Source organism: Zonotrichia leucophrys, chromosome 1A (genome assembly GCF_028769735.1).
Source record: "Zonotrichia leucophrys gambelii isolate GWCS_2022_RI chromosome 1A, RI_Zleu_2.0, whole genome shotgun sequence".
Taxonomy (NCBI): Eukaryota; Metazoa; Chordata; class Aves; order Passeriformes; family Passerellidae; genus Zonotrichia; species Zonotrichia leucophrys.
The window spans coordinates 18,095,881-18,121,259 of record NC_088170.1 but is presented as its reverse complement, the minus strand read 5'-3'; the positions used below and the strand labels follow the sequence as shown (position 1 = coordinate 18,121,259).

At 40.3% G+C, this 25,379-nt stretch overlaps 1 protein-coding gene across 6 annotated transcripts in view; it reads left to right on the top strand.

Moving 5' to 3' along the window:
* The window catches only part of LOC135442230 (fatty acyl-CoA reductase 1-like), a 132,051-nt gene that overhangs the window by 53,321 nt on the left and 53,351 nt on the right, over nucleotides 1-25,379 (top strand). For all 6 annotated transcript variants that reach the window (XM_064701806.1, XM_064701805.1, XM_064701807.1 and 3 more), the window contains exon 2: nucleotides 5,542-5,767. In XM_064701806.1, coding sequence (XP_064557876.1) covers nucleotides 5,579-5,767 — 189 coding nt within the window. In that variant the 5' untranslated portion in view covers nucleotides 5,542-5,578. The remainder of the gene's footprint in view (nucleotides 1-5,541; nucleotides 5,768-25,379) is intronic.

Below are 25,379 nucleotides of genomic sequence, written 5' to 3'. Positions count from 1 at the left end.
CATAAGTTTGAGTTAAGTCACTATTTCAGCTATTTCTAGCTTGCATGGTGTGTATTTATTTTATGATGATTAAACAAGCAATAGATGCTTTCAGGCAAAACACACGTATTGGAAATAATTACTTTTATGTATTATAATTACTTGCCTACTTTGGAGAGTCTCTGTAATACATCCTGGGACAAAATGTAGAGGAGAAAATAATTTTATGAAGATGTATTGTTCATAATCCCCACTGTTCAGTCCATTTAAAACTCATAAAATAATTAATAGACTGAGGAAGTAAATTGATGAGACAGAAATAGTCTGTGACCACTTTATATTGCTCCTTCTGACCTCAGCTATACAAATTCTCTGAAGCAACAGGAATTTTTCTTTCTTTGTGTGTTCCAGGTTGATCATAAATCTTCTAGAATCCTGATTAAAGGAAACTGTCTTATGTATGATTGGCTATTTTCACCCAAGATGAAAAATTTATTTTCAGAAAGTGGCCAAAAATTATTTCGTCTTATAGGACTCTTGCTGACTGTAGCTTTTTTCCAAAACCTATTGCTTGTCATTAAGTGTAATTTTGGTTGAAGCCAGTTCATTACATTGAATATCATGTCTGAAAGACTCGTCTGAAGAAGCTGATCCTCTTCTTTATGGTAATTACATCCCCGCATAAAATTGTGTAAGAAAAAGCTCATCAAAACTAGCCTAAGTACAAGGAGATGTCAGAGAGACCATTTTTGAACCTGGATGTACATTTGTAGGCATATGGTCCTTTGCTCTTGCACAAAACTAATATTTTTTTAATTTTATGCAGTTGAGTTGAAAAGAAAAAAATATCTCAACAGATAAGCTTCTGAAATGGCTGCTGTCCTGTTTGAACAGGGCAGTGATCCAAACCATGCTGAAATATTACCTCTTCCAGTCCACCTCCATTGCTCATCCTCCCTTTTGCTGTCCCTCCATGACCCCCTGCAGCCATGGGGCTACCATGGGCAGTGGCAGAATTCAGTGAGGTTCAGGTCCACATTTCCCTTCCCACCCTTCTGGGTCTGTGTCCGGTTTATCTCACCCCGAAAGGTTGTGGTGGTTCTGGTCCGCCCAGGGAACGCCAAGTGTCCTGTTTATCTCGGCTGTTTGAGGGGCCTGGAAGGCCCGGAGGTGGCCTTGGGGCAGCCCGCGTATCGAAGGACGAGAAGAGGCTTCAGTTCTTCTTTCTGGTTTTATGTTTATTAATTGTTTATCTAAAAGATGTTCTTTCAGCCGAACAAGGATCTGCTCAGCAGTCAGCCATGGGCACACTGTCCCTGCCCTCCGGGGCAGGCACCTATCTTTATACCCATTGTGACGTGTACAATATTTATCATTTTTCCCCAATACCATCTATTATTATAACTCGGTGTACTCTTAGTAATAACCAATAGAAAGGTGCCACCGTGGCCAAAGAAGATGGAGGAGAAGAGGAAGAAGAAGGAGGACAGGACACACCCCAATTCCTCCATCTTACTCCTCTAAACCCCCCTGTACATAAATCCTAAACCTTGTGTCTCACTCTCTAATTAACTAATCCCTTCACCATTCACCCGGTGAAGCCCTCATCCTTGTCGTCTCCTGTGCAGGGTTAAAGTCCTGCTACCAGACACTTCTGGCAACATTCCAGGAGTCCCGAGCCCCCCCAAGGGTGGTCTCGGAGGCTCAGCATCTCAGGACTGAGATCTTGAGATCCGACAGGTCTGGTAGCAGCTGACTGCATCACACCATTGCAATCTGGATGCAGATTTGGCATCAACAAAATACATGACAGATAAGAACGTAGAGCAGTTGTTTTATTAAATATCAGCTCAGTTGTGCCTGCTCTTGGTGGGGGAAGTTCTCCTGTGCTATTCAGCTGAGAATATGAGGGTTGTCTTTTGCAGGAGGGAACTATTAGGTTGATAGGATTAGGATTCTCACCTTTCCTTTTGCTTGTCCTTTGGCACAAGATCGTGGCTTTGTTTGTAACAAAGCACTGTAGCTCGTCCTTTCTGTTTTATCCAGAGGAGACTGTGAGAGGCAGCAGTACCCTCAGAACAGCTTGTGTACTTCTGTCTGCAGAGGTGCTCAGTGGGATTCCTGGCTTGTGGGTTTTTCCTGCTCTGGAGATGAGTCAGCATCAGAGAGATTTGTGCTGCTGCAAAGATGCTGCGCTCAGTAATTCGGGTGGCATCAGAGATTACTTTCCTGCTCCAATTAGTGCCTAAAGTGTCTGAGTTGCCTTTATATACTTACTTGAACTAGACTTCAGGAAGCTCTTGCATGAGCTTTCCTCCACAGTTCAGTGCCTTTCTCACCTCCAGATTTGGAAGAGCCAGGAACCTTAGCCTATGAAATAGTCTTTATCCTTCTTTACCTCACTAAGGGTCGTGTCTCTGCAACTTCTGACCATAGTTCAAGAAGTTCTACCAGTAACTTAATGCCTTGTGGTTTAATTGACTGGAACATCATCAGTACTCAGTATTGGCTATTTATTCCCTAAGATGAAAGGCCAAGTATAACCTTCTGCGCAAAACAATTTGAGTGTAAAATGCCAAAAAGGCATGCATGTAGTTCTCCCTGGTTTGAAGTAGACCTCCAAAGGGTCAGGTTAGCAGGCATTACTTGGGTCACACCCTTTGACTTCAGAAATCCTCTGGTTCCTTAAAATCTCCATATATTTTTCAGTACTTTCTTTGCAAAGGCCAAGCAACATCAATAAAAGCAGAAAACACTCAATCGCACTCATAAAAATATTAAAAAATGCAAAATAGTTGTACAAAATAAAAAATTGAAGATTAAGTTGAAAGGAAAATATCTTAGCAATCCTGAATATAAACTAGAATCTGCCTTTTAACCTGGAATGTAATAAAAGCCTCTTTAAATTTGCTTGACCAGTGGAGATTCAGGGATCTGTCTGAACATACCAAATTGCAGCATTCTAGCTTCTGTGTCATGATCTTAAAACATGAATTTGTTTGTGTGCATTAGAAAAATCCACATATTTTCTTTCCTGATAATTAATATGCATCAGATGGGTACAAGATTTTCATAATTTCTTCTGAAGCTCACTTAGGAAATAGAAAAATAAATGTACTGCAAAGAAACATGAATCTGCTCCCATAACAGGCAAACACCATCTCATTCTTCATGGCTTTTTATTATAGATGAGGCTGAGTAACTGGATCCAGCTCTGAAATTTGCCCTACTAACTCTAGGCTGCCTAACTTGGACTGCTTTATTATGGAAAATAGAAAGGATGGGATTTTTCTTCCCTTTTCTTTTAACCCTAGGAGGATATGCCAGTAATCAAAGTTTGTTGATTTGAAAGTTTGTTTTTTCAGTGGCTATGTTTGGTACTTCCATTTTCATCATACAAGAATGGCTTGGGAGATTAAATTTTTGGGTTTTTTGGACTCAGACACTCAAAATGGTCTCAGACTAGATGGAGAAGAACGGTCAGTTATGTGCATGTAGTCCTTGTCAGAATTGCTTAGTGAAACATGGCTGCACGGTTAATTACAGGGACATTTCAAAGTAGTGTGATTTATTTACTTTACTATTCTAGCAGGCATTGAACATCTGGCCACAACAAATGAAGCCTTTTTTAGATAACCGAAGCAGGGAATCCAAATGAAACAACATAATAAATTGATGTCTGCACGTGGAAGCCTTTCACAGTTATTTTGTGCAGTAGTCTGCAACTCTTAAGGCAAAGCAGCAGTACTTAGTGATGCAGGTTGGAAATGCTCTCTACTTCTGAAGTGTGGAAAGGAGAGTAATTCCTCTGGTAATCTCCAAGTTTGTGGTGTTAAGTACTCTGTAATTGTACCATTGTTTGTGCAGATATGATCCTCTGGATATAAATTCAAAGCAAGTATCCATCCAGTGGCTGCAAGTGGTCCTTATATTTTATCTTTTTGTTTCCTGTTGTTCACTGGGGTTAGTATGGCCTCTAGTGACTAAGGACTTCTCTCCTTGATTTTTCTACATTGGAGGACATGTGTCGTGCCAGGTTTCTGAGGTCTAAACTACAACCTTCTTTTGGCCGTACACACTTTTCACATGCTCCCTGGCTCTGCAAGTTCCTGTCTTCCAGTATGAGTCAGTTTTTCTGAATTGGAATGAGACATGACATTTTGTTATAAATAAGTTAATTATCCAGTAGTTTTAAGCTGTTGATTTAACTTCCCAAGTGGCCAGCTCTTTAATAAGAACAGGTTTTTAATAGGCCTAGATGAGCCTTCTGTAGTCATCTAAGTTACAATCTTGACCGCATCTGAAAGTAGGCTAATAACCAAATTCACTGAGCCAGAATACCCACAGCTATTAGTTTGTAAAATAGTGTCCCTGAGAGGTTATTCTGCTTGACCCACTTTCTAAACTGGATTCTACACCTGATGTTTTGTCATAGATAAAGAAATTTGAGGATTTTCATTTGTTCGATGCTGAGTGCTGTGGTCCCAGGCAGCACTGGAAAAGAAAAGTAGTATTTTGTTCGGCTTGACTCCCTAGTTTGTGTCTCTGAAGTTTCTGCTGGAGGAGTTTTTCTGGGATACCTGAAGATCACTGTTCTGGTTCTTGAATACGTGATGATTGGCAGCATTCTACAATTCTTGTTTCTTTTTGTTTCAAATTCAGTAGTCTTTTTCAAAACATTTACTGGTATTTTTCATGAGCCCTTTCCTCCTTGTGTGTTTTGTGCTTGCTGTGGTCTGCCCCACTTCAAAGATGGTTGTTTTGCTTCTGTTAGGCTAAAAGGGGAAGAAGGGCTTTTCTAAGAGGATTCAGTCCAGCTTTGTTTGCATTTAATCAACTTAAAGAGTTTGAATCTGGGTGGCTGGGAACATTCAGGCCTGAAACTATTGCATCTAATTAAAATATTTAACTGGGACACATCATGTGGGAACCTAGTCCATGTCAGTGAATCTCCAAAGGGAAGCCTATCATGTCTACATTCCTTAGAGTGAACTGGGATGAAAACAGCTTGTGAAGGGTTGTAACCTGCGCATGGTATTGCAGTTGTGCAGAGCAGTGTCACTGCACTGTCTTTTGTGAAGAAGGGCTTTCTTCATGGTGTTATACCAAGCCAAGGCAGCAGGAAAAGTCTGAGCACGTTGATGAGTGATGGCTGACAAGGAACACCGTAGGCACAGTGGAATTGAAGTGGAAAACACAGCAGGGTTTGTGAGGAAATTTCTTTCTCCTTTGTCTTGTAGGAATAGCTGCATATCTTCATGGTTGCCACTTCTCAGTAGCAGATAAACAGTCTTCAGCACTGCAGTGAGCATCTCCTGCTGGGAGCCTTGGACAGCACGAGCTGTGTTTGACCTCTGTGTGCAGCTGTGGTGTCACTTAGTTGATAAGGCTGAGCTTGATTTTTTTAAGCTTCTCAGATTTTTGTAGCTTATTTTCATAATAAAGCCTTTTTAAAAAAAATAATTTTTAAAATTGCCGTTGACTGAACCAATTTGAGTTTACCTAGGTGACTAAAAAGGTTATCCCAAAAGCCTTTAAAGCTTTATTTCTGCATTTTCTCAGGTACCTGCTGCAGGAAGGGACAGAACAAGAAAGCACCATGTCTTCAGTCTCAGCTTATTACAATGGGAAGACTGTACTTATCACAGGAGCTACAGGTTTCATGGGCAAAGTACTGGTGGAAAAACTTTTGCGCTCCAGCCCTGAAGTGAAAGCAGTTTATATTCTTGTCAGGCCGAAGGCTGGACAGTCAATGCAAGAGAGAGTGGCCAACATGTTGAAATGTAAGGTAAGTTCATATGGTTTATTCTGGAATCTAATCTGAAATCTATTTAGCTGGGTGAAGTAAAGGGCTTCTGGTTTACTTAGTTCATGAGGAGCAAAATGCTGACATCTGCTGTAACAGCTGTGTATTTTTCCTGTATCTAAAACAAACCGCAAAAGGAATTGTACATGAACAAACCTGTATATGTCTGATTTTGATGGGTGCCACAGCATTTTACACTGTCATGATGTAATCTTTTTACTTCCTGTTTTGCATGACCTCCACCTGTGTGTCTTGATCCTGTTTAGTTTGCCATCCCAGTGAAAAAATCTATAGTGACAAGAAGGGTGTCAAAGCCCTTTGCTGTATTAAATGTAAACATTTGTAAGGAGACGCTGACTTGGCCTGAGGCTCTCAAGATCCTCTGGATCTTAAGCCAGTGGTGAGGTTGTGAACTTGCTCAGAGTCCTCCAGCTATGATAAATGTGAGAGTTCAAGCTCATGCCTAATGCTAGTGAGAATTTGTACATAGCTGATGTGAAATGAGAGGAAGGAACAGATCTGGCCCTAGCAGGCAAGGAATTACTAGGAATTAACCTGAGAATTGTCAACGTATCTTCATGGAGTATTGGTCTAAAAGTTTGAGCAAGACTTGACTGGAAGAATCCTTCTCCTTCTGAAGAAGTTAGAAGTAAAATAGGTGACTTTGAGACAAGTAGGTCTGGCAGAAAACATGTTTTTTTCCTTTTAATGTTTTGAGGCATTAAGCTAGGTAAATCTTACATATGTCCAAGAACAGAGTTAGTTTGATTTTGTTGTGTTTTTAACAGAGGGTGGATTGTTTTCATATTCAGGAAAATTTGTGAGTAGTATAAAAGGAAACAGTCACATTAGTTGCTTTTTGCAAGTCTATCATAGAATGATTTAGGTTGGAAAAGATCCTCAAGGTCTTTAAGTCCAACCCTTGACCTCACACTGCCAAGTCCACCCCCAGCTTTCATCACAGTGGATAATGTGAAACAATCCAAAGTGAGGTGTGGTTTTCCCTTTTGTGTATTAAAACACTTGAGGAAATGATAAACCTAGGTGTTTATCAAGACTTCTGTAAAGTTTGTTTGCATTTTTTGTATAAATGCTGCTGGCTTATCTTTTCAGTTGAGCAGCACAACTTGGGGGTATTATTAGCTCTAGGTGGGGTTCCCTAGTAGCTGTTTTATTGTTGTAGCTGTATTAGATGTACCCATTTTTCTTCCTAGGATGTTTCAGCAGTTTTAAGACTTGCCAACAGCAAACAGGACATGATATCCTCTGCTTGAACCTTTGGCAGCCTGCTCCAGTGTGTTTCAAATGAAGAAAGGGAGAAGGCAGAGCTCTAAGTTAGGCTGCTGCAGCCTTGGGAAGAAAAAAAACTTACACAAGTCATCCAGGTCCTCTTAAGGAAGAAGTTGTCCTTCTGATGCTGATCATTTTAAAATTACTCAAAAATCCTTGCCTAAGGCAGAAACCCTACTCCTCAAAGGTGTTTGTCATGTACAAATGTTGACACCCTTGGAGATTTTTTTTTCTAAAAATGAAACTGTTAATTCCACTAGATGTTAATTTAATGACAGACGAGGAGGGCAGGAAACATTATTCTTAACATGTTTGCAGAGTTCTTCTAGTTGATCACAATCTAGAGACTGCCCTTTCATTTACTCTTCCGGTTTGCATGCTTCAGTTTGGGAAATCCCTGAGGTTTATAACAAATAAAAATGCAGCAAAACTTTGTTCCAAATCTTCAGACAACATTCACATTTGAAATTTCTGATCACGATCTCTGATAAGATATATTGGAGTAAGCACAGGAAGCTTCAGAATCAAATCCTTTCTCTTATTTATGTGTGTTATTTACATGTACTTTTATAATTTCTAAACTCTAGTGAATAATTACTCTTTTTCCCCACAAACTACTGATTTAATGCAGAATAGTATTTGTATCTGGGTTTAGGAGAACATACTTTATTTCTTCTTTCATATCCTACCCTGCGTAATCTTCTCTACTGTCCCACACATTCACTTTGCAAGTAACTCCTCGTTTTACATTTAGCTTTGACCTAGTGTTGGCCTCTGGATTTTCTTGTTTGCATCTCCAGAAAGTAAGTATTCCTGGAACCAAAGGAACAGAGAAGTACAGGTTGCCAACTTCTAAATATTCTAGGCAAAGAGATACAATGGGTATTTGGGCTGAAGTAAGATCAGAGTGAAGCAGATTGGCTAAAATTAGTTGCATAATGTTTAGGTTCTTCAGGAAAGGTCCTCTGGGGACTCCTGATTTTTGGTAGTATTTAGAAATATTTTGAAAGAACTTGCCTAGAATTTTGATCCCTCTTCAAGTATCTCTTTGAAATTTGTGTGGGTTTTATCATTATATCTACAGGGGTTTGAATACTGAAGTGTCACATTTGTGTCCTGTCTTCTTCACAGTGTGTACGTGTGAATCTGCTGGATGATGACTCCTGTTAAATAGAAGAGAAGCTGTGGGTTACAAAAGGGTTGATACAGTATGATCAGGCAAAATAACTTAGTTTGTGCTTTTCAACAGTTGGTGTCTCGGAATTTTTCAACTTCTGAATCCAACATGGGAAGTAAAATACAGAAAATAGTTTTTGCATCAGTCAGAATTTTTTGACTGCATTCTGTAGCTGAGTAGGCATTGAAATTTAATATAAGGCTGCTTTCCTTAGTAAATTAGTTTTACATGCAGGTGCATTAGTGCATTAATATTCAGTATATAATGAACAGATACGCAGTTATCTCAGCATCAAATCCAAAACAAGCATGGTGACCTTGTCTGTTTATGAAAGGAGGTGTTCTATTTCCCAGCGGCAAGTCCCTAAGGCAATCAAGCTATTACCCTGTCCTTAATGAAATGCTACGTCTGCCTTCACAGAGCGCAGCTGTTCCACAAAAAGCCCCAGATTTTAGTATGGGCTGCTGCCTGGATGTGGCCAGAGATGTAAATCATGAGGCAAAACTTGACAGGGCTGTATAATTGTTAGTTGATGGGAGAGATGTCTTTATCGGAGGTAGGGAATTGCTTCAAGGAGCATTTTTTGCTGTTTGATCCCTCTGTGCACAGAAACAGGCAGGAATGCTTGAAGGGGTTGTCTTGGATTCCCTGGAGAGCAGTTACTGCGCTAATGCTGAGTCACTGATTGTAGCTTTCCTGTTGACCCTGGGAGAGCAGAACATTTTCCATGCCCTGCATGCAGTGAACTAAGTCTGCTTGCTGCTGCCAGGCTCTTTCTCAGATATGTTCAGTATTTCTAATTAGAAAGATCAGACAAAGTGGGAAGTGGAAAAGGCTCTTATTAATGTCTCTGATAATTCAGAGAGAAAACACGGAGGCTGTGAATGAGGCTGCTGAAAATGGGGTATTGGGTGTGACAGTAAAATGCTGCTGCTTTTTCCTGTTGTCCAATCACAGTTAACCCTTCTAGTTAAAGTGCATGCTACAGACAGACCTTCTCTTCCCTACAAAGCTTTTCCTGGAGCTGCATTTTGAGATGGGCAATGTTGTCAGACACCTTTGTCTCTTCAGTATTTCCTCATGAAGTGTGCGGTGTTTATCAGTAAATATCCAGCAAGACCCTGTAAATTTCAGCAAATCATTTGATATTTATCTTTCCCTCCTATGACTTTGCCCGCTCACTCATCGCCATAAGCAGTAAAGGCTCTCCATGCCAAACCAGTGCAGTGTCACTCCATCTGGAACAGCATCCCTGAAATCTGCTGTAACTGCTATAGAGGGGCTTGTACTTGGATCAGGGTTAATGAAGATTTTAGGTTGATGGAACACAGTGGTGTTAGGTCATAGGCCGGACTCAGTGATCTCAGAGATCTTTTCCAACCTAACCGATTCTCTGATTCTGTACGTGCCCTATCCCTTGAAGTGTTCAAGGCCAGAACTAAAATAATATTTTTTTTTATCTTTGAGTGCCTAAAGAACAAATGAGTTATAGAATCATAGAGCCATCGAATCCGTTATCTTGGCAAAAAAACTCGTATGGTCAGTCCAGCTGTTAACCCAGAACTGCCAAGTCCACCACTAAACCATGTTCTTAAGCGTCACATCTTCATATCTTTTAAATACCTCCAGGAATGGTGGCTCAGCCACTCCCAGCCTGTTTCAATGCTTGATAACCCTTTGGTGAAAAAATTTTTCCTGATATCCAATTTAACCCTTCCCTGATGCAACTCGAGACCATTGCCTTTCATGCTATCGCTTGTTACCTGGGAGAAGAGACTGGCCACTACTTTGTTAAAACCTCCTTTCAGGTAGTTGTAGAGAGCCATGAGAGAAGCCTTGGGCCTTCTTTTTTCCAGGCTAAACAACCCCAGCTCTCTAAGCCACTCCTCCTAAGACTTGTGCTCTAGACCCTTCCCAAAGGTGTCTCTGACTGCAAGAAGCTGTCCCCCTTATATTACATAGCTTCTCCTTGTACTCCTGCATGTTTCTCTCCCTGAAACATCAGTCTCTGATGACTTAGAGATGCAGTTCTGTGGTTCTGCTGATCTGACCCCTTAAAAGCAGAACTTGCAGTACTGGAAGCTCTAGGAAAGATTATGACCTAATGGTGTTGTATATTGTGTTTTATTTAAAGAAACAATGCTTCTGAAACCTAGGGAAGCCTTGGGGATGCCATTTGTCCCCAGGTCACAAGCTCTGCCAGATGGTACAGAATTCAAACCTGTTTTATTGCTGTCAAGAAGAGGTCACAGTGTAATGCTCCAGCTTTGCAAACTGTCTTCAGTCCTTCTGTTTGTGCAGGTATTCTCAGTAGTAAAGTCAATTCTTTTAAAATAGACTGCAGTTTTCAGTTTCCTCCAGTTGTACAAAGGTACACAGTAAAGCACCAAGAAATTAAGAATGTTTAAATGACATACAATTCTAAATGAAAAACAAGAGCACAGTATGATATGAAACTGTAGAAATTAGGTGGATTACTCTGAAATTAGTAATTCATTGAAAGCAAAAATGCTTCTCAGTTCATTTCAAGTGTGTTCATCATTCTGTGAAGAAAAATGTTTTGGTGTCAAAACCTGACACATAGTTTCCTCATCTTCCCCTGGAAATAGAAACCCAGCATGAATCAGGGTAGTCCAACATCAACCAGGGGCCACCTGCCTGGCAGCAACTGCCAGCTCAGCAGTCTTGATCCTCACAATGTGTGTGTGCCTTGTATGAAGAGTAAAACAAGATCATTTTGTACACCTCAGCTTTCTCTGTGTCTACTTGCTTAGCTGCACCAGCAAAGGGGTTAATGATTTCTGTCTTCATGTCATTCTATACGCATACCCACGACCAGCAGAGCAATCTGTAAAAGCTGCCCCTCACTTTTTTCTTTACTTCTTGGTTTCATGCAACTTTTTTGTGGCTGGCATCATGATAAATCAATCAGATTTCAGAAGGATTTTTTTGTTTGTCTGGGTTTTTTCCCCTTAAAATCACTTTGTCAAGTAGATGGTGATCTAAGTAGCAACACTTCCAGAAGAGAATACAGAGCCTCAAATAGAAGCATTCCAGAAAAATCCCTATAGCCAACTGTATGCTAATGCATGTGCTGCTCATCCAATAAATTTTAAAAAAAGCTGAGAACAAAGGAGAATTTTCTCAGTTTCACATAAGATATCTGACAAGAGACATGCACATGTTTAAATATTAATATTCATTTATTCTGCTAAATCTGTAAAGATACTGTGGTTAACAGTATGATGCTGTTTGACAACTCTTATGGTCAGAGACGTCATTTTGTCCAAGGAATGTTACGGACAAACTTTTATGCAGCCAGCACAAAAGCATTGTGCTCTGCAGCCCAATTAACACATACACATTTATATAGACACAAATGCACACATATGCATAGGGGGACTGTCTTTCAAGCTAGCCATTTTTGTTTTATTTAGTGGTGGGTATCCCAAGGGATTTGTGTGTTAGTGAAGATTCTGCAGTGAAGATTCCACCAGCTGATAAATGACAAAATAAAAGTTCAGTCCTTGAAGTAAATGAGCATGCAGTATCTTGAGAATGATGCAATTGAAAAGAAAATCAACAATAAGATTTTCTCCTGCCAGTAACAGTGTAGAGGTTGTGGTTAAGCTGCATTTACTGCCATCTGTAAAATGAAATGCATTTTAGGTGCTCCATAAGCGGTGATATTTTGAGACACTTACAGCCTGTAACTTCACAGTATTTTTTCTTCAGTGTACAAGGGTATCATACAGAAGAAAGAGGGACTCTTATAAGGAAGTTAGCAAACTAAGATTGCAGTTGAGTCACAGCTTTAAAGAATCTTAGTAACATTGCTTAAATTTGCCTTTCTGCCAAGTACTTTCTGGTTTGCAGCCAAGGCCCAGTTCCTGGAATCAGTGGAATTTCTCTTGGTAACTTCATTTAGCCTTGGTTGAATATCTCCTGAAAGGTAGATTTCAAAGCGGTGTGATGGGCCCACATGAGTAGTTACAAGCTGTCCTTTTAATTTTGTGGCATTATGGTGATTTTCTTTTTGTTCTGGATAATTACATGTATGAGTTTGATTTCCCTGCCAGTATTTCAACTTCAGATGATAGCAATTTAAACACAGGGAAAAGTGTTTGGTACTGAGATGAGAATTCAGTTCATCACTCTTCTAAATCTGGGAAACCAGTACCGTCTGATTCTAGCCTTGGAACATAAGCAAGCTAGACAATTTCTGGATTTGCAAGCTACTAACCCCAAGAAGTAATTGTTTTGTTGGTAGTGCTGACCATCCGCCTTTATTGATACTGCTCTCATCCACCTCTTTTCCCATGTGACTGTATCTAAACTCAGCCTTGTGCATCAAGTGTGAGATGGAAATAGCATCCTAATGTTAGATTTTTTTTCATATGACTAAAGGGAAGCTTTAGATTCTCTAATGCACAAAATTTACTTTTATGCCAGTTGGAGATCTCTCCATCTGGAAAGTTTAATCTTTCCAGGTCTCCTTGCCAGGAGAAAACTTCTAGCATCACCACCATTCCTGTCTACATATCCTAAAGGAAAAAGTCCAGGAAGTGGGGGAGTGTGCTGACAGGCATGGAGGAGTTCAGCTTGGCATTTTCAAAGAGGAAGGGAAAAGAGCAAAGAGCGTTGAAGAGAAAAGCTCTTCTATGCAGGCTTGAGAGTTTTACATCAGTAGCAGAAATAAGAGCCATTTCCCAGCAGCTTTTGCTGGCAGCAAGGCCATGGAGCAACATCATTAGAGAGGTCATATTGGGCATCCTTTGTAAGCTGCCGGTTTCTCCTGGATCCTGGTTTTGCTCAGGCATGCAGGAGAGCTGAGCTTTTAGGCAGCTGCACAGCATGCCTTGTGTTCACAGTTTTGCCAAGTGACCCGTTCACCAGCAAAGCCTTCAGCAAACATGTTTTTAAACAATGTTTGTCATTTTGCTGGAGCCTGGGACTTGGCTCTTGATGTGTGCGAGTTGGCACAATTCCTTTTTGGACTGTTGCACTTCAGAACCGCTGTGGACACCAGTGGATCTGCTCATGTACCACAGCTCATCTGTGGGTGTGGGTTCTCTGCTTGGAATAGGGGCTGAATGAGGATGGCTGACCTCAGACACCCTCTTAGGGCCTGAAAATCATAGCTTAGAACACAGGCTCATCTCTTTCTGCAGTCGGTTGGCAATGGAGCCATTAGTCAGCACCCGAAGAGCAGAATTGGCTATTTGGTCATTCAATACAATGTAAAGTTAACTCAAATGAACTTAAATTTTATCCTTTGTGTCTGATTTTATTCCATTCTATGCTCAGCTGTTTCTTTCATTTTTTTCTTAAAGAAAGCTATTCTGTTTTCCTAAATTGAACTCTGGCCTTCCTTACCAGTATTTTTTTTCTTCTGTAGCAGTAGACCATGACTGAATAATGAAACCTAAGGACCAGTTTTGTCAGAAGACCCTGTGTAGTGGATTGAGTGAGACACCCTGAAAAGAAAGAAATAAATTTTGTTGTCAACAAAACACAGCAGTTTAAAAAGAAATCCTAAACATAGTGGGGCAGAGTCTTTAAACTTCTGTTTTTACTTCCCTTTCAAAACCTGATCCCTGGCTAGTACACGGATAAACAAAAGTTGTTGAAATACAGGGGAGAAGTGGGGGGAGTACTCTGATCCTTTGGCCTTTAAAAGAGCTCTTGCTTGTGACACAGGGGTGCATCTTGATACTCAAAATCCAGAGCTTTTGATCTTCTGGGTGTCCCACAATTGATCCTAAAATTTATCTTCAAGAGGATCACACAGCTTAAAAGTTGTCTGGAGGTCACCCTTGACTGCAGTTTATTCTGACAAATCCAACCTGCTGTTTTTATTACATTTACCAGAGCCATAAGAACTGCCAAATATATTAGAGAGATTGTTTAAAAAAACTGTGAGGTTCTGACTCGTGTCGTAATATTGCATACATAAATCAAAATGTCTGAATTGTGCCAAGGAACCTAAGCCTGAAAATTGGGCTTTGGTAATTTTCTGGGGGCGTGTATTAGGACTTTTGTTTTCTTTTAAGGGAGCTGGGAGTGAAAGTATTATTAGTGTTGTAAATTAATTTTGCTTCTTGAAACAAAACAGCTCTTCCATTAGTAGTTAAATGATGTGAATGATGGTGTGACTGTGAACAGCACAAACTGACCGCAGCCACGCTCCCAGAATGAGCTGGTCTGACTCTGCAGAGGGAAACCCTATTAATTCTGGGAACAGGTATGATTCACTGCTGCACTCAGGACTGTGGAGGTGGTTGTCCAGAGCCTGCTGTACTGGCCTCAGCTATATTTGATTTTGAGTTGGTGAAGGGAAAGGGTTGCTAATCAAGCTAAATATTTTTAAAATCAAGGCATGCTTTATTCACTCTGTTGAAAATTATCACTAGACTGGTTTTTGACCCTATATATGCTTCGTTACTATAAGCTTCCACTTAATTTCTTTGAAGAAGGTTGGTGTGTCTTCAGTGGTGCATCATTCTTGTGCTTATCCTAAATTCAAGGAGATTGTGTTGAAGTGGGTGCCACTGAAGAGTTAACAGAAACTTGCCTTATGTCATTACAAATCTGAATTGGATGAGTTTTGCCAACTGTTGTGGCTTATTATTTATATTATTTAGATGAGAAAGAAAAATTAGAGTGATCTCCTCATACATGAAGCTTTGGGATAATCAGTGTCTGATTGCATCAAGATTTAAAAGCAGGGACTGAGCGTGGGATGTCTGGATGGGACTTCTGGGCACTGCTGCAGTAGAAATAGCAAATATGAATAACAAAAACAAGCACTGACTTGTGGCTTGTTTAAAAACCAAACAAACCTTTGATACTAATTAACTGTTTGTGTACTTTTGGTCTCCATTATTTTGTGTCTTGTCATCTTTCTTGTCTATTCTGCAAGTTGTCTCCTTGTGTTGCCATCTCATCCTAAAAGCGGGATTTCATAGCTTAGTTTAGGAACAAGGGTTTCTTGTTTTGATTTTGTATCTTCCAAACACTAAAATGTGTTTTCAAGCCTTCAATCTACTGCTGATCTCAGCAAAACAGGAGCCTGGATCTGGCTCTAAGCTGGGCATTACTGGGATTATAGTAATGTATAATACTATGAGTACTTCATCTGTATAATAAAATGTTTACAATGAACAGTCAGTACCTTCCTAGTTGGGAGGGGGAAATAATGTCTCCCATATGTTTTTTTGGCAAAGAAAATATGGGTAAAGACAAGCAAAATGGATGGTTTTCTTGAATTACCTTGACTGCTTTGGTAGAGCTCTAACCCCAGGGCCCTAAAAAGAGGGTAAAGAAATCCCCAAACCCCAAAATACTCTTCCAGAGTAACAATTTACTTTTTCCACTACTTCAGTTTTTATTTTTATAATTGCAGAACTAGAACTAAATTTTTGTTAAATTACAGTAAAAATTTCTAGTCAGTGGCCAGTTTTTTCTGTGACATTGAAAATTTCCCCTTTGGATGAAGCAAGACTAAGTTATTTGGATTTTCTTTTTTTTAGTGAATGCATCTTGAAAAATTAGGGTGTCCAGACAGCTCTGTACTTGTCTGAAGTTTATGTTAATATTTTATTGATTAAAGATGTATCAAAATCTGCTAAGACACACACACACTGTAAGTATGGGTAATTACACCTCCACTCAGAAGTTTCATGATACTTTCTGTAACAGCTCTCAGTCTGACCTCTTTAAACCTTTTTTAGAAGTACCTCACTCATTATTCAAGATGTTCAGGTATAAAGCAGGCTGTGAGAATGCAACAATAGGGACGCAGGAGGGTAAGAGAAGGGCTTATCATTCTTCAAGTGATAAGCTCGCATTTCAGAAGACCAGGTGAATACAACTATGCAGCTTCTAGCATTGTATGTGTGCCCACACCCAAGGAATTAAGCACCTGAAGTATACACCCACAGGAAGGGCGTTTTCATACAAAGTGTGACAAAATTCTCAATGGTGGAGGAGGGAAAAACAATTTAATGGCTAGATTTCTTCTTGGGGAGGTTGCTTGCAGAAAGGCAATAACCTGTTCAGAAAGCTGATGTGCTCCTTACTGTGCTATATCCATGCCTAGAGGCATGCTGTCTCCCTGATGCTTGACTCCCAGTTGGATGTGGGCAGTTCCCAGGCTGCTGCCCTTGCTTTGATCTCCAGGAAGCTGACTTGATGAGAACTCTGTGTGTGGGTATGTTTTGCAGCCATTTTCTTTGCCAGGGGGCTAAAGAGAGCATGAAGATTCCATTTATTTCAGAAGCCTTCAGTATTTCTACATTCTAGAGAACACTAATGGCTGGAAAAAAAAGGGCAAATGCTTCACCTTTTGTTAGAAGGGGCAAGAGGGTCAATTCAGGCAGCTGCAGATCAGGCAGTTTCACTCCTGTCCCTGAAAAAGGAAATTATGGTGTGCATTTTCTTCACAACTTTCTGGGTATGTGAAGGAAAAAAGGAGGTGACTTGAAGGTCAGCATGGATTTGGAAAAGAGGTGACCTAATTGCAGCCTTCCAGTATCTGAAAGGAGCGTGCAAGAAAGATAGAGAGACTCTGTTGATAAGGGCCTGGAGTGTCAGGACAAGGGGGAATGGTTTCAAACTGAAACAGAATAGATTTAGATTGGATATTGGAAAGAAATTCTTCCCTTTTAGGGTAGTGAGGCCCCGGCACAGGAAGTTCAGAGAAGCTATGGTTGCCCCTGGATCCCTGATCTTTAAAGTCACTTCCAAACTAAACCCTTCCATGATTTTATGACTTACCCTTGGTACACTTAGCTTACACCAGTCGGGTCCTGGGATGAAATGACTGAATCTGTGGATGAAGGGAAAGCCATGGGCATCATTTACCTGGGCAACGGCAAAGCTTTCAGCATTGTCTCCATAAGATTTCCAGCGTGCAGATAAGGATGTTACAGTCAAGGTGGGGAAAAGAAACCTGGCTGGACATTCAGACTGCAAGGGTTTAATGGTTCATGCTTTGCCCTGGAGGTCACTTAAAAGCAGAATTCCCTAAGAATTTGTCTGGGAATTTAATTTACCGTGTTTAGTACCTTAAAAAAGGGAAAAAATCTCCAGGTTGTAGTGCATTCTTTATGCCACAGGCTCTGCTGGTAACTGGCAGTGCTGTCAGAAGTCATATCTAACTTAGGAAGCAAGAGAAGGGAAACAGGATCTGGGTCTCTGAACTCCTGAGTGCTGATAGCTTTCCTAGTCTTTTTATACATTCCTTAGCTTTTACTGTTCTGCCTCTGCTGGGCTGTGTTCATTACATGGAAATTGTGCTGGATAGAATCAGTTGCAGAAGAAATGCACTGGTATGTACTTTGTCAAAATAAAATGTAATGTTAATTTTCCTGGAAGGATCCAGATTTTAGAGAATGTGATAGATTGCTTATTTGGAATAAGAACAGGGGATGACTGAACAACTATTGTAGGACCAAACATTTTTGTGCTAGAGCCCAAAGATGTGGCTAAACTGAAGCCTTGCTTATGTCTGTCATAAAAATTAACCTCATGCTGAGGTGGACATGGAAAATCAAACACCAGCAATCAAGGCATCACTCCTTGCTGCTGTTTATAGTGGTGGTATACATTTAACTTCATCCAGTTGTGTGATACCCATCCATCTGCACAAAATGGACTCTATGAAAAGCTCTGGAATAGATGCTTTTGAGATCTATGACTGTTTTTCATGTACCATTCCAGCACTGATTTGTGGTCTGTGCTGCATCAAACAAGAGTTGATACAGTTTCCTCTGTGCTCATCTGTTTATTGCAAAGAAGATTACTTTGATTTTCTACTTAGTCATTATCCATCAGTTTTTTCCATTTACCAGTGTCTGCTTTGGTCACACATCATTCCTTGGTCCCTCTCAGATGTGTCCTCTGATGTTGCAGTGTTGTGAGGGTCCCCAGGACGAGGAGAGAGATGAGAATTGACTCCAAATTCTCAGAAGGATGATTTATTATATTATGATATTATATTAAAATAAAATTATATACTAAAACTATACTAAAGAAAGAGAGAGAAGACATCAGAAGGCTAAAACAAGAATGAATAATAAAAACCTGTGACTGACCAGAGTCCCAAAACAGCTGGACTGGGATTGGTCATTAATTAAAAAAAATTCACATGCTGGGTAAACAGTTCTCCAAATCACATTCCAGGCAATCAGATAATTATTGTTTACATTTTTTTTCTGAGGCTTCTCAGCTTCTCAGTAGAAAAATCCTGCCGAAGGGATTTTTCAAAAAATATCATAGTGACACTTTGAGGACAGGTTTTACTGCTTTCCTTTGGTTTAGATGAAATCCCCAGATCACAAAACAGCAAATTCTGTGTTTCCTATCCATGTTAACTCCATGGACACATCAGGATTGCTACCTCTGGGCAGTTTACTCCAAATAAATGTTAGCCTCTGATTAGAACTGGTCAAAAGCAGTTTATGGTGGGTAGGAAAGGCATGGGGAGCAAAGCAGTTATTTGTATCTTTTCTTAGTAAGCTTGGAGCTGAGAAGAGCGGTGTTCCCAGCCTGCTTGGAGGCAAGAACCATTCTCCAGTTAACTTCATCTTTTCCCAGGGCTGGTGGGTACTCTTTGAGGCTGACATTCCTCTGCCTCACCTGTGTGCTTCTCCCTTGCTTCTCCCTGGGGGCCTGTGCTCTCTCACAGGATTGAAAAGCAATAAAAAATGTCAGAGGACGGCACACGGAACCTACTAAACGTGAAGATTTTTCCGCAAGCCTGTTACCCAAGTTTTCTACTATTCATCCCAATGAATTGTGTCCTTCTTACACAAAATTTCTTACTGTCCAGTTACAGAGAGATAATATTCCCAAGCCTAAACATGTGTTTTTGTTTGGGTTTTTTTTTTTTAAAGCATAGATCAGGGTTTGAGTTAGTGCCAAAGCTTTGATGTTAATTTGACCCTCAAATGGCAGCTCTCAGGAGAGAAGCACTTGGTTAAGGAAGGCATATTGCCTCCTAAAGGGCTTTAAAATAGCTAGGTTCTTCTTCCACTTTTGTGGCATTGGGTAAGTCACTTCAAATCTATGTGTCTCTTTCTTCCTGTGAAAAATTATGTGACTCTTCTTTATAAAGAACTTACTGATGAAGAAGACTATGTAATAGGCATTAGTGGAATATTTGATTAAAAAACCTGTTTGAAATCCAAAATACATGTCTGGAGACCTTTAGTTACCCTTCTCTCTCTTATGCCTAATATCTAATCTGGAGGTTGAGGGACGTTTAATCAGTGTCATTCCCTGGTAACTGATACAATTTTGAGACCATCCTTTTTCAGTTTGCTTTTCATGTGCACCCATGGAAGCAGTGAGTTCCTTGGAGTGCAGGTGCTCTCTAGGAAAGCAGTCAGCTTTCTGTGCTTGTCTGCAGATTGTTCTAATACATACTATAGGTATCTATAGGTACTAATAGATGTTCAAATCCCTGGCATCAGCAGAATCAGTAGAACATGAAACCAGAGTGGTGATAGAAACCTGTGCTAAAAATAAATAAACCCAAAGTAAGATAAGCTCAGTGTCCCGGAAAGGCAACGTTCAGTGAAAGTAATTCAGCACTGAAGGAGGAGAGTATTTTACTAAATAATAGCTAGATTTTTAAATTAATTATGTATGATGCTTAGTCAATGAAATGAGGCTTTAAGCTGTGCTCAACATTTGTATGGCTAAAAATACATATTTTTATATATATATATATATATATATATATATATATATATAAGGCAATGTTGTAACTTAAACACTTAACCCACTCCCTTCCTTCTATAAACGACGATGAGACTTGACTGGGTGGATGTAATTTGCTGAATTACATCTTTCTTCAAAACATTTTGTGTAGCTCTTGTCAGATGGTGGCTCAAATCAAATACATCTTTGCTTTGCTCCTGTGTGATAGTTCTTGTGCTCCTGGATAATTTCTCTGCCTACACCTGCTTTTATGCTCCCATCCTCTGACAGGAGCTGCATTTAATTAACTCATCAGTCCTTTTCCCTTCTTTTCAGTAGTTTTTATTGTGCCAGCAAGGATAGATGGATTCCAGCTCCAAAGGCACAGCAAAGCCCATGAACTGGGAAGGTGCCAGGACTTCCGAGCTGCAGCAGTGAAAAGACGAAGTGGGAAGGAATGACACTTCTGTTCTGAAAAGATCAGTGTTTTGTTAAAGGAGATGAGATTTTCTCTGAGGCCGGCAGCACACCTCCAGGGAGTCAGTTCAGCAGGTCACTTTAGGGACTGAAGGAATATGTTGTATAAGGTGAGAGGGAAGAGAAGTGTTATCTTTAACCTGAAACCAGCAATTCTCTTTCTCGGTCCTTCTCAGGAGAGAGTCTTTCATGTGGAAGGCAAGGCATGCATTTACTCATACTGTCTTCCACTGCAATTTGGCAATTCAAGTGACAGAAGCGAAGGTGACAGCTACCCAAGGGTGCACTTGGTCCTGGTCTTGGAATGCCTGGCACAGTCTACAGTCCAGCTTCTGCCTGTCTGTGTCCTGCACTTGGGATGGGGTTCCTACTTCATTGGTGTTATTTGGTGGATGTAATGGATTTGATGTGAGGTGATACCTTCATAATAGATGTGTTAGCTGGTTCAGTTTAATCTGATTAAACTCTCCCAGTCACCTATTTAGGTAAGGTAGATGGGATGAGTCGGAGTCAGAAAGATTAGGAGACATCTGTATGATTGGGAAAAGGCTGGAGGCAGAGGAAAGAATTTGAGGAGCATCACCCCTAACTCCCACATAAACATACTCCATGAAATCAGGGTCCAGGCTGTGGGAGGGAAAGAAGGGCTGCCACAACATGATCCAGTTTTTCCCCATTCCCACTTCTTGGACAGGTCTTAACCTTTTGGTATTCTATCAAGAGATTGGGAGGAAGTGGGTTTCACAGGTTCACTTGTCCTCCAGAGTCAGTCCTTGAGCAATGGATATTGCTTTATAATAATATTGAACAAAGTTAGGGGTTTGTGTGTTGTCATGTCACCCTCGGGACTCATGTCACCCAGCTTGTTACAGTTGTTTCTTTCCTAATAGAAGAAACTGGTTGTAGGCGTAATTCTGCCATGGTGTGTGGGAGGAAGATCTTGGGGAACAGATGGTTCTTGGTGAACAGACTTTAGTGACTAAGACCGACTCTCAAAAAAGAATTAATCTATCAAGCTGATTTGCTGATGAACAGGAATAGGAAAAAGGACCATAATACAAATGCAAAAATGAACGATGAAAGAGGGCTGCCTGTTGTATGTTTGACAGCGGTATTTCTCCCTGATAAAGAAATTGCTTTTTAAAAGCTCCCTTATGGAAGGGATTCTCTAAGCTGTTTCTTTTTCAAATCTCAATGTGTTTGCAATTGAGCACAAGAGGCTAGAAAACCAGACACTCAAAACTCAGAATGAAAAAAAAGAATTCTGCACTAGGAGAAACTTTGCATCCACACATTTATGTCTGCCTGCTTGAAGGTGGAAACCATTAAGGATGGAAGACCCACCAATAGGTACAGTTGGACAAATTCTTCACTAAAGCTTATTTCAGTCCACTAATGTTGATAAAAACACACTTGTCCCTTAAAGTTCATGGTTTACAAAATATGACTTTCATGACCAATCCAAACAATGTCTGAGTGTGTGGATTAAAGTCTCTCCCCGTGAAACATGTTTTCCTCTTCAAAAGAAGTACCCAGGACTGTGGGCTACTGCTCAGTCGTGAGTAATCTCTTAAAAACTCCTTGTTGGCCATTTGATATGCTGATGTTTCATTTTCAGGGTGTTTAACAGTCCCACCAGCTAGGAGTTAGCATCTCAGTTTTATCAGCGTGACACTTAAAGTAGTTCAATGGAGTGGCCCTTTCTTATATGGCAATATTTTTTCAGAACTTCTTTGGTTGGTACATTGATTGAAATGCAATTTTAGGTCTGTTAGGCCTGCAGACTCAGCACAGCACAGAGGAAATTATTTAGAAGTCCATATCTATGTCAAACTTTTCCGTTTAGGGCTGACTGCAGTGTAGGAGAGAGTTCTCAACCTCTTATGTTAACCAGTAGCCCAGGATATTCTGCTGGTGCTACTAAAAATATAGGAGACAAGACAGAATGTCACTTGGGTTTAATAAAAGGAGTGCTAAGCAGTCTGAGACTTAAATTCTCCTTCCCTTTGGCATTACAGTAAAAATGTCAATTTTTAAAATAAATTACTGTACATGCTCTAAACCATTCTTAGTACCAATAACTGATATCAAACTACAGGGCTAATGGCTATCGGTAAGTACAAAACAGCCAGCAATAATGTTTCAGAAGCTGTCCTGGTAAAATCATGCCTAAGCTGGCAAGGTCTTTTGAGCAGCATGCAAGGAAATAACAGATTTCCATGGCTGCAATGCTGAACATAGATTGGCATTCTTCTGGAACTGGGCTTTAATCTTGGAGATGATCTCCTGAGAGATCATTGGTTTTTATGTGGTGGCACATCACTGATCTTCATACCCTGTGGGGTACAGATGGCTCCAGCACTGTCAGTTTGTATATTAGTTGTTATTTTTCTTGGTTCAGAGAGTGATGATCAGATATTATTATATAAATTGAGCCTTTTCAAGAGATGCTTTTAGGCATGTGGGAGGGAAGGAAACAGTGTTTTGGAGAGTTATCTCTTCCAGTGTAAAAGGGAAGAAGATATTCTTGATTTAGTACATTTTTACTCTCTCTGAATTAGACAAAATTGAAACGCTCTGAGTGATGACTTGGGCAAATGATGTGGAGATAATAGCTGTGCTATTATCCCCAAAGAGGAGATGCCAAAACTGAATGCCTTTCATTTGAAAGGGGTGAGTTGCCATAAAATGTTCTACATAAGGAAAATGGCATGGAATAGGATTTTCCTTGTCCTTTTGTCATGGTTCTGCTGACCTGGTGACTCAAAACCAATTTGCTGTGAAAATGAGTCTTAAATCAGCCTATCTGTGCAGTTAGAATACTCAGTTTGTGAGATACTTGGCTGTTAACTCAGATACTGCTGGAGAATACAAAACACACATTCACCACTGGGGTGCATGCCACTTCAGAGGCCATTTTCTGCAGCTGCGGCACAGCAGTATTTCTCCTTTCTTGCTTGGGCACCCCATACAGCTGCTCAGGAGATACTGATTTGTGGGTGGTACAAAGGGTCTCAGAGAGTTGGAGATTCAGTGGTATGGCAACACCAAAAATGGGTTCTGCAAAAGAAAAGCACAGAGGAGGGTGGAGGGCCATTGGAGTACGAGAGTCGCCCCATCACAATTATGACTTCAGCAGTGAAGGTGTGTTTGTGCTGTCATGGTTCCCTCAGGGATGACACCACAAAACAATTCCAGAATCTCTTCAATCAAAACACACCAGTGTGCTTGTAATTTTCCTGTACAAGTGTGAGAAGCAGAAATGTCATGAGCTGAGCACAAAAATTTTGAGAACACAAAAATTTTGAGAAGATTAGTATTTTTTCATTCTGTTACAAGTGCTTTGGAATTGCAGGTGTGATTTGGTGGGAGGATGAAGACTGAGACTGGCTGGGTGTGAGGCTGAGCATCCATCTGGAGGTGGGTTGAAGGCTGTTGCTGTTGATTGAAGGATAGAGCTGGTCTTTCAGGCTGGTGAGCCAAAGCAGGTAGCCATAGGTTAACTTATGAGCCTGGCTCTGCCCTTCAGGGTCCAGGCTTAAGACACAACCTGAATTAAGAGATTATGATGATGTTAAATTAGTCAGTACACTGCGAAGAGACCAATACAGCAATTAAATAATAACTAAGCTAGAAGCACACACAACTATAAAGATACTAATTATCATTACAATTATTATGAATCACATCCAACTTCTGCTGAGTTATAACTCTGTCTCCCTAACCACTTCAAGTCTACTGCATCTTCCTCCACTGTCTCACACCAGCTCTTTTCAGATGAAGATATGATGGCAACTCCAGAAGGTTATCCAGTAGGGGTCTTTTAGACATCACTGTGGACTTGGATTCATCATCATTTGTAGGTGTCCACATTCCAGAAAAAAAAAAAAAAAAGAGCTCTGTCCTGTTTTATTTTATACCTGATTTTATATCTTCCACATTTTCTATTTTTGGATGTTTGGGTTTTGGACCACACTTGCATATCACTTTGTCTATCCAAACTCCTTTTAGACAGTGTATCCCCAGTTACTTTTTCTCCTAGTTGATCCCATTACTGCTGTATTCATACTCAAGTTTGGTGGGTTTTTTCAGTGCTGTTCCTCAGGCAGTCTTGATTTGTATAGTTTTACTTACATGGTTGCCTGGGTACAGGTGACTTTGAAGACTTTGCACGACAAAACTAGCCCTGCCAGCATCCAGTTCATGCTGGCATCATATTGTTGACCATATTAACTCACTAAGACAATTTTATTTTATTCTTGACTCTTCTACTCAGTTCTAATTAAACACAAGCCATTTCTCCTCTTGTGCATAGTCTGCATAACACAGCACCAGAGTAGCCCACTCTGGTTTTGTGCTCCTGCAGCTTGTTGTCCTTGAGCTGTTTTACTGGCTTTCCTCATTCTCAGGAGAAGTATTTTTTGGTGCTCCATCAGGACCTTCTGCATACACCTTATCACAGTGTGGTAGCTGTATTGTATGCCCTAGAGGTCCTAACTTTACAACCATGTAGTTTGGAGCAGATCATTAAGTATTGGGTTGTTTTTTTTTCCCCCTGGAATTTGGAAAACCAATAGGCTGCCCCTAACCCGTAGCAAGACAGGTAGAGAAATGACCTGTACTTGCCTCAATTAAATACATAGTTAGGATATATAGGATAGCCTCATGCAAGTAGTATTTGCAAACATTGTGTATTTCTTACTTGTGTGGGCTGAGAGGTGCATTTCAATACCTCAGGATGGTTGGCTGAGGTATGTTCTGTTTGTTTCTCCTCTACTCCTTCTGCCACATTTTTTTCAATAGTAGATTAAAACCTTAAAAGTATTTATAATCTTATGGGACCACAGCCAAGGATACAGGCTCATTATTGGTAATCCCTGCTCAGACAGATGGGGAGGCTTTGTGTACAAAAAGCTTTTTGTTGTTCATAGAATCATAGAATTC